Source organism: Hippichthys cyanospilos, chromosome 5 (genome assembly GCF_059441005.1).
Source record: "Hippichthys cyanospilos isolate Australia breed blue-spotted pipefish chromosome 5, RoL_Hcya_1.0, whole genome shotgun sequence".
In the NCBI taxonomy this organism is placed as follows: Eukaryota; Metazoa; Chordata; class Actinopteri; order Syngnathiformes; family Syngnathidae; genus Hippichthys; species Hippichthys cyanospilos.
The window spans coordinates 24,494,495-24,510,946 of record NC_142373.1 but is presented as its reverse complement, the minus strand read 5'-3'; the positions used below and the strand labels follow the sequence as shown (position 1 = coordinate 24,510,946).

Here is a 16,452-nt window from a genome sequence, read left to right as displayed (position 1 = left end):
GTTTGAATTATACATGAACACACTGTAAATAAATGGTGTCACAGGGCAGTATCTGGATGCATCCACAAGGCAGAAATAAGTCCTGAGTTGGCAGCTCCTCCCTCGCCAGGTGGGGGCAACCCGGCGTAGCTGGCACGTGCAATATGGTGAGGGGAGGGCTGGCGTTGGACGCAGTCACTGGATAAGTGGGGTCATTGGACGCTTACCATGCCCGGGCATTCATTATGCCGTAATCCTTCCTCGCTTTTCTGGAAAAACTGAATAGCGCTAGAATCACTGACTCAATTTTTGGATCTCATTTTCATGACAAAGCGATTGTTACACTGTTTGCCTCCCACTGTTGGCGTTCGCCAACGTGGCGAGGCAGGCCTATAAAAGAGAGCACTCGAGGTCTCAGTGCAACATCGAAACCTCAGGGCAAACACCGACCACCGCCGACACCTTCACAGTGCAGAGGCTGCGCCGCGACATTCTATCCAAGATGGGCAGGGTGAGTTAAGGCAAAACTACATGAAACCCTTGGCCTTTTATGTCGTTTCCTGGCTGGGCCCCAGGAATGAAGACGTCTTGAACGTAATTTTTAACTGGACGGGCAAATAGAGTGTTACTGGTGTTTCCAGAGGTGGGCGACTTGCATTTTTTTTGTTGGGCCGACATTCGTCAGCGCCCCGCCCTCTTTTCGTCGTCATCTGTCCGTTATTTTTGTCAAGCCAGACGAAACTGTAATTGTTGGTGCGTCTGTGTATTTTTACCCAACCTTCCGCCACCACTAGAGGGCGACATTTGACTTTTTTTTTTCTTTTCTGGTCCGTCATTCGTCAGGGGCTGGTCTACTTCTGTCTGCACTCTTACTAATTCTTCTTTCTGTTTTAGTGCTTACACTTAAAATTAGCACCATGTATGTGGTTCTACAGTTACACTGCAATTGAAACACAACACAGAAATATAAGTGTAACACAAACAGAAAGCCAGCAAAGGGGTTAAACCCTAGGCTATAGCACACCATAGTGTTATTATACCACATCTGAAAGAATGCAGGGGACGAGAAGGCATTTAGTACTTCTGTCCACTTGATGTTATTATCATGCTTTACATGACACTCTAATGGTAGCTGCCGGTTATGTTTTATACGTAACTGCCTGCCCTACAACTGTGGAAGACGGTTTCATTAACATTTGTCTAAATTTCAACTGTCACATACACTACAATTAAAACAAAGTACAGTGGACACCCTATCTACGACATCCCTGCCTTGCATTTTTTTCACCTTACGAAGTTGACCGAGACGTTATTTTTGTCCCCTCTTTACACCATTTCTTTCGGCTTAAGACATTTCCAACATGGCAGTCAGTGTGTATGCTTGACCGCCATTTTGGATGTGTCTGCGCTCATACATGCATCACAGCTTACGTCACTACAATGGTCTGCTGTTGGTCAGTGTCACGGTCAAAATAGTGGTATGCTAAAGACTGGATATTGTCTCGAGTGTTTAAGTAACGTATTTATTGTGCATTTCACTGCTTAATTCAAACTTGAATGGGTTAGCCATGGGTCCCAAGATTGCTAGTGATGTTAAAGAGAGAAGTAAGAAGATGATTTTTATGGAAACGAAACTGGAGATAATAAAAAAATACAAAGAAGGCTAAGTTAGCCTAGCCTAGGCTATCCTCACTAGGAAATATGGCCATAATAAGCTTGTCACTCACTCAAAGGTAAATAAATCCTTTATTTTTTTATTCATGATGTTATTCAATTGTATACTTGTATATTATGTATACACAGCACTTACTATACTAATTTGAAACCAATTTTTAATATGTATTGTCAATTTTTATGTTTTTACCTGGGGTTTTATGTGCATTAGCTATTTAACATAGGTTTGGATTGCCCTCCATACGGCAAATTTGCGTTACAATCCCAACGGAGGAAATGATTAATCTCATAAACCCAGGGCCCACGGTATTGCTGAAGTTGGATTGACTAAAAAAGAAATATAATTAGACAATTAAAGGACTTCTATCTTCCATTTCCTGGCTAAGAGCCAATCAGAAAAAGAATGCTAATTTGCATTGCATGCAATGCATTCATTGGTTACTTGAAAGGGTGACCGCCTTGCAGTGGAAACGCATCCCAGAAGTGCCCACCTCTGGGTGTTTCCCTCTGAATCCATCACTGTTGATTAGCGCCCAATCCAGGGTGCAGCCTATCGCCTCTTACCTTGAGCCAGCTAAGACAGAGAATTCTGTTGACAGTGTAGTGGTTCAGTTCTGCTAATACCGTACCACGGGGTAATTTTTAGAAAATGTTTCAACATGGGAAATGCAAAGAACACTCCTTTAAAGCCGGTTTCTCATTTTACTGTTGGAAAAATGTAATATCGTCCCATTCCACAGATCGTCTTCTACGAGGACAAGAACTTCCAGGGTCGCCGCTATGAGTGTGACAGTGACTGCTCTGACTTCCACACCTACTTGAGTCGTTGCAACTCCATCCGTGTGGAGGGCGGCGCCTGGGTGGTGTACGAGCGACCCAACTACTTGGGCTATCAATACGTCCTGACCCGAGGCGAGTACCCGGAATACCAGCGCTGGATGGGCCTCAACGACCGTCTCAGCTCCTGCAAGATGATCCACTTTGTGAGTTAGCAACTTTTCACTATTACTGTGTGTCTTGCTATGGTGCCGATTTGTTGTCAAACTACGTTGAAGTGTGTTGAGGACTGTCACGTGGTGTATTGATGCAAAGGAACTTTGTTGAAATAGATGGAGGAGCTTTATGTGATTGTTTACAATCTTTACACAACACTAGGAAAATATAATTTTTTAGGGAGGGGTTTATTACTCATGGATTTTCGCAATTTAAAGCAAGGACTTATTTGACAAAAAAAAATCCATTTGCACTTTTCTAATTTGGTACACTTTTGTGAAGTTGTAAACATGACAGCCGTTTATGCAGTGGCTGCCATTCTCAGGCAGTGTCCCAAACTACTCAACCAATCCCAAGCCTGAATAAAAAACACGGGTTGCGTTGCAGGCAGAGCATACTGCGCAACATTTATGGCAGGCAAATATTGTAAGCGACTGCTATGGTGACCCCTTTATGTCTAACAGCAGCAAAAATACATTAGAGTTTGTACTTTATGACATCTACTAAAGTATAAGAGTTGAACAATTATAACCAGCGTTGGGCAAGTTACTTCAAAACTGTAATGCATTTTCTATCACTTATTACCGTCATTTCAAAGTAATTATTGTAGTTACATTACAATATAACTGTATTTGAAATGTAATGCATTACATTACTATTGCATTACTTTTATATTACTCTCACCACCATAACTGGAAAAATTAATTAGCTATTCTAAATGTGGCTCATTGCGCTCATCGCACATCCAGTGAAAGGTTGGCTTAAGCCCAAAACCAACACAAATCATTTCATCTGTATTGTGTGCAAACCTTTTTTTGTGTTTTCACAGCACAGTGATGCATTGTTTGTGCTGTAGGCAAAAATTGTTAGTGCATTTCCACATTTCAATGTTAATATTCAAATTCAAGATCAGTTGGCTAGGTTATAGACATGTTTCGGTGGGGCTAACATTAGCAGCTAACCTACATCATTGTTAAGGTGTTTAACGTACTGGCTAACATGAGTTTTGTATGCTTCATTTTGATACACATTGACCAGAACTCTAACTTTACTGAAGTAAATGTACAGTGAAAATTAGTGTTAGCTTACCTTGTCATTATTGTTACTTGCGACAGGGATCTTGCTGACGAGGTTTCAAAATTCTGGTAAATCCACTGTGAAAAGCGCCAGCATATCTCCTAACAAATCTTCTAACCTCTTGATGTCGAAGTGTCATTCCTCAGCGAGAGAGCGCAATCCTCCGCATGTTTTCTTTTCGCTAAATTTACGTTACTATGTCCCCGCTCTAAATGGTTTGACAAATTACTGGTCCTATTTCACGAAGTTGACAGCTTTATAGAAGTCGTGCACAAAGTGCACCTAACGATTACATTTTTCTTGTCTTTATCCCTGACGAACTGAAAGTAATGGTCGTATGTCCATCTTGTATATAATGTATATTGTCCATATTCAACCTGCTCTTTCATCTCAGCTGTAGTAGATCAGCAAGTATGTCCATCTTGTGTATAATGTATATTGTCCATATTCAACCTGCTCTTTCATCTCAGCTGTAGTAGATCAGCAAGTAAACGTCTTACCTCGGACATTTCTCCTCCGATCTTGCGGTGTTTTGGCGAATTAAGGGACACGCACACACACCACTTTCAGGCTAAAAATGCATTGTAATGCATTACTTTGCTTTCATTTGTAACAAGTACAATATTACTATTTCTTGTGTGTAATACATTACATTACATTACATTACAGCGTTACAGTAAAAAGTAACACGTTACAGTAATACATTACATTTTGAATCAAATGTAATGCATTACAGTAATACATAACATTTTGAAAAAAATAACTGCACCTCCATTTAAGTACAGATTGTGAATACATTTGTCCAGCAAACCCAAGGCCTGAAGCTACATTCAGGGTCACTACCAGTCGTCACACTAATCAATCTTCTCTCACAAGGCCATATACGATTGATTATGTAACTCTGGCTAACCTAGGCCTTCCCCAATGATGTCTGATCCTAGTTTTGCATTGTCCTTTCCATGACTATGCCCTTTGCTTCTGTCTTTCCAGACCAGCGGGGGAGTCTACAAGATGCAGCTGTACGAGAAGGCCGACTTTGGGGGCAAAGCTTTCGAGGCCACGGAGGACTGCCCCTCGCTCCTGGAGAAGTTCCGCTGGAGGGAGGTGAACTCGTGCAAGGTCTTCGACGGCTGGTGGGTGTTCTACGAGCACCCCAACTACCGCGGCCGCCAGTACTTCCTGGAGAAGGGCGAGTACCGCAAGCCCGGTGACTGGGGCGCGGCCAGTGCTGCGGTACAATCCTTCAGGCGTTTCACTGAATGAGTTGCTCTCTTAACGCCATCCATCCCTCCCCCACCGCACTCAATCAACTCGATGCTACGCAATGATCCATGACAGGAAATGAAGATTTGAACTGAGGTCAACAAAATAAAAGCCTGTTCAGAAAACTGAGAAAAATGTCTCAAATTTTGAAGTTTGTCTGTATAGTTTTGCAAACATTCCAAAGTTTGGTTTACGTGCCTATGCAAAGTGAATGTAGGGTCGTTATAAGGCTTCTGTAAAACTTGATGTGTTGATCATTTAAATCAGGACTGTTCATCGAGTGTAAACAGCAAAAACAGGTTCAATTATGGCTCTCGAATACCTAGCTTGGCCACTCCTGGTCTAATCTCTATGCAAGTTGGTACAGAAAATTCTATGGTTAGAGTAGTGCTTCACATTGTTGACTTTCACGTAGATGACTTGATGGGGTTGATGGTGCTTAAAAATCCAACTTGAGAACTTAACCCATTTGTTAAATGTCAACAGTCAACGCTGCTTTTAAACTCTAGCATTGGCTTTACACTTAATTTGAATCCCTAATTCAAAAGCCAAAGGAGTCTTGAAACTTTCCCTACAACCAGCAATTATGGCAATTATGGAAACCCTTCTTTTACACCCAAACCTTGGCTTCAAGCTTGGCTTGAAACATTTATTTAACTAGAAACCTTAACCCTGGCTCATGACCAAATCTTTGCTTGACAATCCAATTACTGTATAAAGCATACTTAACTTAAGTCTGTCTTGAAATATGAACCATGGCTTCAAACTACAATTTGAAATGATAACTTGAAACCATACTTCTTTGTCAAAGTCTAAAATCATCACTGTTAACCTTAACCTTTGCTTGATACCCCAATTTAAAATGCTAACTTGGAACTTTGGCTTGAAATCAACTTAAAACCAGAATTTAAAACCCTACTATGAAAACAACTTGGCTTGAAACCCTAATTTGAAACTGGTTTAGAGCAGTATTAAAATTCGCCTGTGAAACACTACCCCAGGTTTTGATCTTTCGGTTTCAGTCTAAAACTGCTTTGAAACCTTAACCCTGGCTTGAAACCTTAACTCTTATGTAAAATGTAGTGTGAAGCTCAAATCAAAACTTCAATCCAAACAATTTGAAACCTGTCTTTGAAACCTTAGCTGTGTTTTGAATCCTACTTTGAAACTTAAAACTGTTTTTAAAACCTTAACACAAAAACCTAACTCTTATTTAAAACCGTATTAAAACCGTAACCGAAGCTCAAAACCATTAATGGAAACCTGGTTTGATGATGAGCCTATGACTCAAGGCTGGTACAGTACTAGCAAGTTAGGAACTGGGTTTGACAAAATAAACGCCAGCCTGGAAGCAGAATGAGATGTCTCCGATTTTTTGTCTGTGTATTTTTGCAATCATTACAGCGAGATGACAAACTATCTCTCGGTCAAATCGGAGCACCTTAAAGTCAGTTCAGTTCCTGTCAGTGCTGGGCGGAGGTCCACCCTGACGAGCCGGGGGTTGAAATGCGTCCCAAAAGAGAAACAGTTTCCTCCTCCGCCAATCAGGATCAGCTGTGCTTCTTTATGGCCCACCAGTTCAGAGCAGAACGAGTGCAACATCAGAGGCCACGGCACTGACATCTAAAGCAGGACATGCCAGTGAGTTTCTTGACCAAGTGAAATCAATCTTAAGGCACTTTGAACAAACCGTGTCCAAACTGAAGTCGACGCTGCAGCGCGTGGAAAGGTTGATCACGACCACTCCCGGCACGCCATCTGAATGCAACCAAACTCCTCCCACCACAATCAGGAGATCACCAATCACATGGGCACCATGTGAATATCTAAAGTACAGTACAGTCAGTTCAATGTTTAGGAATGGCAATTCATAAAAATTCTTGACATTGATATGTTCTATGCACCCCTACTAGTCTAAAGGCCATATTCTGATTAATCTTGTGTTTGTGGAATATGAATTAATCAGCAAAGTCCACACACTTTTATTCATTTTGTGGGGTTAGCCATGTTTGCCACATGATGTGGACTGAAAATGACATCACAATGCCTAAGAGTAGATATACCAACCATAACTCCCCCCCATAGTTTCTTGGGGTTTGGACATTTCCAAACTTATCCCTAAGGTGCTATACTGGCAAAAATGCTGCTTCCGGAGAAGGATAAAAATAGGTGTTGTTTTTCTGTTTAAATCATATTTTCAGCAAATCATCTCCGAAGACCTCCATTTCAAATAAATTGGACAGGTCCAAAGAGACTACCTGTGGAATAGTAACGAGCATGTTTTCGCAAATGGAAGGCGGGGACATCCAGGATTTAAATGGGAAGCGCTATTTGTGGCATGTCAGATAGGGATGATGACTTTGAGGGCTTTCAGATTAATTCAAATTTAGCTGTGTAAAAAATAAAGCATTGAAACTTCAAATCGTTTTATTGTTGCAACATTAGAATCAGCATTTGCGACTGCATGCACCTTTCACACTTTTTCTGGTTGATTTTTTTTGGTAATCGATTTAATGTGTTTGCAAAATATTTTGGGTCAGAAATGAGCAGGATGCCCTTTTCTAAGCTTTTTTCATTAATCAGCGATAACTGTGATTTTGAACATTTGTGTTTGTATTAATATTCAATATGTTAATAAGCTTTGCTTCAACTGGCATGTCAAATCACATATGTAATTGTGATTTTTTTTTTTTCTTTGGGGGGGGGGGATTTTGGCAAGATCAGTAAAATAGTCTGGAAAACAGATTGTCTTATTGGGTTTCTTCATATTTCAAGCTCCAAAGACTCAAGTCTTAAACAGAACCGTCTGCTGTAAGGGAGTGTGTGGAAACAAGTGAAAGAAAACTTTATTAAGGCTATGGAGGAAGTCAAAGACGAGACAATGATACACACATTAGTGTTAAACTAACTTATTTGTCAAGGTCGTCTCATTCTCGCTACACAGAATTCTCTTGTATGTTGAGATGAAGGTTCATCGTTCAAACAAAAGAGGTACTCACCAAACAACAAAATGTTATGCTGAATACTTATTTTGCAATACATGAGGAACCCACCTGGGACAAGGAGGGGGCTCAATATCTATTGTCTCCCAGCAGAAACCTCTCTCATTTGGCCTCATCACCACCACGTCCCCCAGCGGCACTCCCCTTCTTCCATGTCCTCCAAACAGCACCAGCCCTTCCCGGTAGGAACATGCTGAATGGGAGTGGCGGGCCTCCGGCGCAGTCCCGTCTACTACCAACTATTTAAATAAAAAAAAAGATGCATTGCATATTGAAAATATGCAAAAGTGTTTTTAAAGTTGGTAAAATACGGGTTTACAGTACCTGGCAAAAGCATTGGCCATATTTTACCACATTTTGAGCTTCAAATATAAAGAAAAAGTCTTGAGTATAAAATCTCATGTCTAAATATTTGAGGAATCAACAACATGTGGGACAAGATTTTTAAGTGGAACAGAATTCAAATGATATATATTTTTTTTGACATATAAAAACCTGAATAGTAGGATGTGGAAAAATATTGGCCCCGTTTCGTCAGTGCAGCCAAATGATACCAAAAGTTCCCTGACAATTTCTGAATGATTCAATATTGACATAAATGACAACCAGAGTGCACTTGTGTGTCATCTCAGTACAGTATACTGTAAATGCGCCCGCACTTGGTCTCAGAATTGGTTAAAGAAATACTTGATTGCATCACAACTTTTAAACATCTCCCAGAGCACTGTGCGAGCAACAGTATCAACATGGAGAGAGTGTCAAACCACTAAACCTACCAAGAGCTGGCCATCCCACTACACTTTCAGAACTGTGGAGGTCCACGGCTAAGGTGAGGCAATCTGGCCATAGGACATAGGATTAGTAGCATTCAGCATAAATCTGGCCTTTATGGAAGAATGGCAAGATGAAAGACACCTCTGAAAGAAAGCCATAAAAAGGCCCATTTGAAGTTCGCCAGAAGCCACATGCGACACACACAAGCCATGTGGAGTAAGGCGCTCTCGTCAAATGAGACCGAAATTGAAGTTTTAGGTCTGGATGTGAAACATATTATGGTTGGCGTAAGTGTAACACTGCACATCACCCTGTGTGAACCTTCTGCATTGTCAAAGATGGTGGTGGTGGTGGCTGCATCATGGTCGGGGACTGCTATTCTTTAGCACGGACTAGGAAAATATTATTGTTGATGGAAAGATAGATGGAGTCAAATACAGGGTGATTCTGACAAAAAAATATGATGCCGTCTGCTAAAGATTTGAGACTGGGTTGAGGGGATGCTTCAAAACTAACTATATAAAGGTGTTGGAAATGCCAAGTTAATGGAGAGACGACAAACTGATAGAGGACCTGTGGAAAGATCTAAACATTGCTGTGAAAAAACAATCTCCATCAAACTTTAAGGAACTACAGCAATTTTGTAAAGAGCAATAGCAAATATTTGTGTTACAAGACGTGTAAAACTTACCAACATAACCAAAAAGACTTGCAGCTGTAATTGCCGCGAAATACGGTTCTACAAAATATTAACTCACATGGGGCCAATATATTTGCATAGCTTTCTTTTCATTTTTTTGTCTAAAAATATAAAATATTGTTTGAATTCCATTCCACTTCACAATTGTGTCCCATGTGATGGTGATTGCTCACAAAAATGGCCAACTTTCTATTATTACATTTGAGACTTGAAATGTGGTCAAAGTGTCAAAAAGTTATACTGTAGACGCAGCCAACATTTTGGCAAGGGACTGTAAATACGATAAGCCAACGGAAAGAGTTTGATAAGGCTATTCTCATTAAAAATGTCTGCATATCAATTTAAAATGATTTGTCAGGTGACCACACCAGAGCATGTCAAACTTGCCATGCCATACAATCATGGTGTAGGTATGAGACCAACTAAACATTGCTACCAAGGTCTTTGTTTATGTGGAACAGGACAAACTAAACCTTAGATGTTTAGCCCTAAAATGTTGATTCACCACACACTATGCAATCACGTGTAGCAGTGTGGTGTGGCAAATCTAAAAGACAAGAATGTTTAATGGCATATAGAAAGCAATCCAAACCTCGGTCCAGCGTTGCTGATCGAGATCCAGGAAATAGCCATCACCCAAAACGGCTTCAGACTCATTTTTTCCACCGAAAACAAAGAGGAAGTCTTTTCCTATATAAAAACAAAAAATAAAGACTGTTGCTGGTATCGCTTAGAAGAGGATGCATAAATATTTCTCAGGGTTTACCTTTGTGACAAACCAGAGTGGCAGAGTGCCTCCATCTAAGTGGTGGATGAGCACCTGTACACGTCATCTGCTCTTCATGGAGTTCAACTACATCCTGAGGATCAGGTGAACCTTCAAGACAGAGGGTAACTTTGAGGAGGCCTCTGATCGGGTTGACGGGTGAGGAGCGTCCTCCGTATATCACAGCAACTCCCCCAGAAATAGAAGTAACACTGTGGTAAAGGCGAGCACCTGGGGGAAAACAATTGTTTTGGTCTCTCTTCTGAAACTTAGGGAAACAAAACTTCAGATTAACTGACTTGATTGGGCTGAGCGTTTGATATGAAACAATCTCCAGCCTTCAAGGCCTTGGCGCAGGACTCGAGACGGCGCTCCTCGGCCGGTTCTGCAGGAGCCGCCAGTAAGCAGGATGTGTCTTCCATCCAACAAGGTGGATGCCATCCCAAAACCCTCTACACAAGCTGGCTCTGGTTTCACAATCAGGCTCGTGGGGCTCCAAGATGGGCACTGGAGTGGCACTGGAGGATGAAACAAAAACATTAATTTAGTCACTTATTTAAAATAAATAGTCGATAAGAGGATTTAAATGAAAGCAAGTAAGACCTGTAGGATCGCCAAGCAGAGATTGCTTAGTGAGAGAACCTCGACATGCTGTGAGGATGAAGTAGTGCGAACATTTCTGGTGCCACTCCTTACAAATACAAGCAAAGTCCATTGGTCAAAACTCTTATATGACTAGTATTAGTCTATACCCCCCCACCTTTTTTTTTTTTTTTTACCTCATACTCATCAAAAGGCTCCAAATGTTCCACTCGGCTTCTTTCCTCATCAGGAGTTAACCTCAAGAAGAACTCATTTATATCCAAACAGACACACTGCTCCCATCCCTGAATACAACATAAAACGCAATAACACATGATTGATCATTGAATCAATTCATGTAAATAGTTTGAAATACCATATTTCCCCAAATAGTGGCTGTGCCTTTGACCACAGAAACTAATTAGTGCACCTCAACCATTTAGGACAAAAACAGGAACAACTATTGCTGTAGCTCTATGAACATAAGACATTTACTTCAGAACTGAATTTCCATTTGAATTATTTTATTACCAAAGCAGCAGCACCTAACAAAAACTGTGTTGTTAATCGTTTTGTGGCGCAGTATAAATACCTATCTTTTGTTGAGCCGGAGCATTTTGTGGTGATTAGCTTTGCTACAGACTAAGTTATGTTTATCTTTCTCAAAACAACTGTTTTTATTGTTTTAACTCCACATTCATTTGACTTAAAACTTTGAAGGGCAAGTCAAGTTCAAAATTTTCTTTGCAATAACATGCACTATGTATTCCAACTGGGGATGCATAGAGCATAGAGCTGATTAATAGTGAGAAAACTGAATATTTTTTTTAACATTTTTTTAGGCACTATATAGCAGTATTGTTGTTTAATAAGTCACAAAACAAAGTCTAAATAGATGCCTCCCCCAATCTGCATTTGCATTAATAAAAGAGTTGAAACAGTTATTCGGAGAAATACGGTAATTATACTCCAGTAATTCTGCAAATACCAGCCTTGTCAAGGAATCTCTGCCTTTGTGCGTTCGTGGTGGGATATTGTTGGAGCGCATGCAGGGTGGAATTCAGCTTTAGGAAATGTTCCTTCATGATGCGACCAAATGGATCTTGGGGATGGATCTGCTCATACATCACAAAGAGAGACTGGGGGAAGAGCCCTGCTGCCCAACGAATTATGTCATCTGACCTGGAGAAACACAGTGATGAAGAGTAATTGCAACAACTGTACTATTTAAAAGTACAGCACGCTGGTTTGGATTTTCTTTTTGGCCCGGATAAATAACTCCAGGTCAAAATTTAGACAGTAGTTCCTGGTGTCCAAACAGATTTAGTACATTTTGGTTATAGGACCTTTTCAAAATTCCAGGGTATTGTATCAGGGCCAAAAGAAGAGTAGTAGTTCTTGTTGTCCACAATCATGTAGCTCACCATTATGTTGACTGGAACATTAGAGTTCCAGGAACCAAAAGCACCACAAATTTTATGGAACTTTAGTTGTAAATGCAGTAAAAATAAAAGTTCCTAGTTCTGGGATAGAATCCCCCAAATCAACAGGCACAATCTATGATCTTCACCATTGTGTTTCCATGTAGGTGAGCACCACTTCAGAAAGGATCAGAGTAGGGGCAGTCGGGTCCAGTCCCGCCTTTATCAGAGCTTCTTCTACAAGAGAATCTTGTCGCACATCCAGTCCTAGCAGGTAGTAGTGACTGCTAGACACGTACACCGGCCCTACAGACACATAGGATCAGCTATGTAGCAAAACATGTCTAATGTTTAGGGTATTTTACCTGTCAAAGAAAGTACATGCTGGGAGTCCAACATTTCCGACAAAGACACACTGGACTGTATTAGAGCCGCCTTACGCCGGGTCACATCTGGGAAATCTACTTCAAACACGACAGCCTTGCTCAGGGCTGCGTCTCCGTACAGACGGAAATACAGCGAGTCAAACCCCGCACCCAGAGACAGAATCTGTCAACAGAAATAAAGTAAGTAAATAAAGTAGTTATTATGTATGGGTATAAAACAATTTGATTTAAGTAACAGTTCACTTGCTTGTCTCTTGGAACAGTGCTGTGTGACCCGCAGGAAGGACCGCACGCAATGTTCCACTGCTCGCCAGCGCACATAGTAGCCCCTACATAGTATATAACAAAAAATTGTCTTAGTGTTAGCGTGTGTGGCAAACATGTTAATAATCATTTTACTGTTGACCCGTTTTATAAAAATGGTGCTATACAGTGTTCAACATATCTTATAGGGTATATCACTGACATGGGGCGAAAGCCATCTATGTTTAAAAACATCACATTTCAGAAAAAATTAAAAATTAAAAACAGAAGGTTTGTTGGGGAACTAACATTGTATTGTCAAAGAGGAAGCCAGTTAACAACACTTTATAGGAGGTAATAATTATGTCATTTGATTTTCCTAAATAGTCAATCATGCAACGTATTTACAACAAGAATAATCATTATTAATCCCTACACTGATTTAACCACACAGTTAACATTAGTTTCTTTGTCGAGGCAGAATTTATTGCACTGGATCTCATGAAAGTAGTGCAGTTGTAACAAATATGGTCAGTCTTGTTTCCCAACATTTCTTAAAGATGAAGTCATGTCAAAACAATTCTCACATCCCTTGAGAACCCACAGGGTCAGTTTCTAATGATATTTTGTTAGAAGAAAAGGGTTCTTGGGTTCTCCAGCACTCTACAATTGCAATTGTGGAGTATGGATTAAGCAGCCAAATCAACCCCTGTTTAATGGTCTCTAGGAGTGGTCATTTGGTCACTTGCTGTTGACTAGATATGACATCACGGTTCCTCAGGGCTCAGGTAAAAAATGATCACAGCTTACCAGTTTACTGAGTTTGGTCATGTGACGCTAGCAAGCAGCCAACAGGTTATACACAGTAATTTGTATTTTTTTTACCGACTAGTCATTTCATGTCACAGGCACATAAATGAAGAAACATATAGAGTATTATTTGTAGTGAACAAATAATTTTTGGAAAATTAAATGAGGGAAACAAGCCTGGAAGCCCCGCACACAACCAGAGCCAGTCCAATGCATAAGAGAATCAAGCAACTTCTTGGAGCTCCATGAGCTCCATTTGGCGGGCCCCAGAATGTCTGTTATAGCTACGGACAGCAGGAGGAGGAGTGTTTAAAGGGAAAATTACACATACTCCATTTAAAGGGAATACTGTAGGCGTAATTTTTCGCATGCGCCTGTGGGAGCTTTAGGGGCATTACGATAAATGCAGCAATAAAAACTCGCTATAACAGACATGGCGACCTCCAGAGGAATGCCACCCGTCGTTAGTCGTTATGAACACATTTATTTGTAAGTTTTTTAAATGTATAATAATTTCATGTATTCATTTTCAATGAAAAACAGAGTAACTATTACACGATGTGACTTTGAAGGGACACTGTGTAAGATTTACACCGTTTTTCGCTACGGACCGCAGGAGGTGCTGCAGGTGCACCGTTTACCATTGTCTGTAGTTATAACAAACATGGCAACCTCTGGAAAAGTGCCACCCCGGCATGTGATATAATTTAATGATAACTAGACCCACCGTTATATTTAAAACATACTGTTGGTCATTAAAAACATATTTATTTGCAAGTTTTGGACATTTATAATCATTTAATTTATTCCTTTTTGATGAAAAACGGTCTAAATCTTACACAGTGTCCCTTTAAGTGGGCTTTCGATCTAAATGTTCAGAATTTCATAAGCATATTTAGTGAAAATGAGCTAAATGAATGTGTGAGTTATGATTGGCATTTGTTATTATATTGAGAGTCTTCAGATGGGATACTAGGTGATTACATCATGAGAGCGTCTCACTGCCTCAAGCTACTCAGCCAGCTGTCAACAAAGGTGATCGTGGATATATTGTGGATTGAGCTTTCATGATTTGCTAGTCGGGAAGAACTCTGGGACAACTGTTAGCATTTACCGCATAAAAATGTGTGTTGCGGTATCCGGTCCTCACATTGTTTATTTGCAAAACCTGATTCTGTATCTAAAATGTTTCTCCTCCATTTTCTTTTTATCAATACGCTGAAAGCTCGAAATCATAATTTTATTTCTTTTTGCAAATTTTAGGCCTTTTATCAAATGTTTACATTAATATACTCATTATTATAAAGTGTGTATTAATACACAGAAATGCCCGATTGGGGTAAAAAAACAAAAAACAAAACTATGTTATATACAGAAAAATATATAGTTCAATAATTCAATCAGAAATTACATAGAACTATAGTCAGTGAACTTTAATACCCAAGGAGCCATGCTGACTGTCTCCAACAGAAAAAAAAAGAACAGGGACCCACAAAACATTTTTTTAAGTTAAGTTAAGATAACCGCTTAATAAAGTAATAGTATTAAAATGTATTTTTAACTCATTCACCAACACTACCATCAATGATCCATTTTTACTGGGCTGGCAATACATACGTTAAGTGGTTAACTCATTCACGATGATTGATGGGTAGGTCAAACATCAATTTAAACTGGGCAGGGAGAAAATGACTTTTATTCATTTTATTCATTATTCATTATTATTCATTATTCATTTCATTCATTTTTTTATTCATGAAATTAAAGCCAAATTTGAATGATCCACCTGCAGCCGCCCATAAACGAAAAGCAAAAATGGCAACCATTTTGTCACCATTTTATCCAATAACAACATTTCTAATATCAGCCAAAACTTTAGCAATGCCTTCAAATTCATAAAAAAATAAATAAAAATGTCACTACCTTTTGATATTGTAGAACCGTGAACTGAAAGAATAAAGCAGTAATTACATTTTAAAACTTGACCTAAAAACATACCAGATCTGCTGCTGAGTTGTACATGTGGGCGTATTCAACCCCACAACAACGTAGGGCTAGTGGCGCAATGGATAACGCGTCTGACTACGGATCAGAAGATTCTAGGTTCGACTCCTGGCTAGCTCGATCACGCTTTTTTTTTCACGATTGGGCAAGCTTCGCGTATTATTCCAATCATGTGACGCGAGATCACGTCCCACCGGTCAGGAGTCAGCACACATTAATTTGTTAGGCTGGCTGTGACAAACATGGATGTGTTGTCTGACAAGAAGAGACGCTTTGTATATATGACCTGTTGATAAGTGGAGATCTTCTCACTACTTTGCACACGAAGTGTTGCAGGAAGCAGTCGTTGAAGTATCCCCGAGCCGCAGCAGACACCTTACTCACCACGCTGCTGTCATTGGTCCCTTGAATCTGGAGAAGATCAAGAAAATTTGGAGGCATCTCATCCCTCACTCAAATACTGTACATTAAGTGTAAATGCCGCGTAAAGAACCTCACCGCGGTATCCGAACCCTTCTGCTTCTTTCTGTTAGTCATTTCTTCAGTCGGTTAGTTTTAAATATAACGACAGATACATGATTGTGTGTTGTGTAATTTCTCCATACACTGTATGTGTGACTCAAAAATTCACTTTTTAATCATCGCTCACTCACTCGGAAACGCTTTTGAACCCATTGGTGCTCTCCAGCGCCCCCAGGCGGCCCGGAGAACGCCTCGAAGGGTAACCACCGCAGAGAAAATAGGCTGGTCATTAATAATTTTACACCACTTGAGCATG

General features: G+C 40.2%; 2 protein-coding genes and 1 non-coding gene across 4 annotated transcripts; 2 read left to right on the top strand and 1 right to left on the bottom strand.

Moving 5' to 3' along the window:
* Positions 1-340: 340 nt before the first annotated feature.
* Positions 341-5,121, top strand: LOC148424074 (gamma-crystallin S-like). The gene is made up of 3 exons (XM_088415199.1): positions 341-490; positions 2,394-2,636; positions 4,714-5,121. Exons 1-3 carry the CDS (start codon positions 482-484, stop codon positions 4,984-4,986), a joined length of 525 nt encoding a protein of 174 aa, XP_088271325.1. The 5' UTR covers positions 341-481; the 3' UTR covers positions 4,987-5,121.
* On the bottom strand, positions 4,288-16,308 carry LOC148424072 (tRNA wybutosine-synthesizing protein 4-like). 2 transcript variants are annotated; one of them, XM_088415197.1, is made up of 14 exons: positions 16,173-16,308; positions 15,961-16,085; positions 12,865-12,946; positions 12,597-12,780; positions 12,381-12,537; positions 11,803-11,992; positions 11,008-11,115; positions 10,832-10,919; positions 10,528-10,746; positions 10,229-10,459; positions 10,055-10,152; positions 8,040-8,227; positions 6,677-6,812; positions 4,288-6,609 (listed from the first exon to the last, which is right to left on the bottom strand). In XM_088415197.1, exons 1-14 carry the CDS (start codon positions 16,209-16,211, stop codon positions 6,403-6,405), a joined length of 2,052 nt encoding a protein of 683 aa, XP_088271323.1. In that variant the 5' UTR covers positions 16,212-16,308; the 3' UTR covers positions 4,288-6,402. The 2 variants fall into 2 exon arrangements, with proteins under 2 accessions (XP_088271323.1, XP_088271324.1); XM_088415198.1 differs by having other exon boundaries at positions 12,672-12,780.
* Positions 15,722-15,794, top strand: trnar-acg (transfer RNA arginine (anticodon ACG)). Its single transcript has one exon. It is a non-coding gene; the product is annotated as a tRNA-Arg (tRNA).
* Positions 16,309-16,452: the final 144 nt, after the last annotated feature.

What these genes read in the sequence shown, in the direction of transcription:
- LOC148424074 (XM_088415199.1), top strand. An exon ending in CCTGCAAGATGATCCACTTT is followed by an intron (nt 2,637 to 4,713) that starts GTGAGTTAGCAA and finishes CTGTCTTTCCAG; the next exon opens with ACCAGCGGGGGAGTCTACAA.
- LOC148424072 (XM_088415197.1), bottom strand. Translation starts at nt 16,211, where the DNA reads ATGACTAACAGAAAGAAGCAGAAGGGTTCGGATACCGCG. An exon ending in GCATGTACTTTCTTTGACAG is followed by an intron (nt 12,538 to 12,596) that starts GTAAAATACCCT and finishes ATGTGTCTGTAG; the next exon opens with GGCCGGTGTACGTGTCTAGC. An exon ending in AGCCTTTTGATGAGTATGAG is followed by an intron (nt 10,920 to 11,007) that starts GTAAAAAAAAAA and finishes TGTATTTGTAAG; the next exon opens with GAGTGGCACCAGAAATGTTC.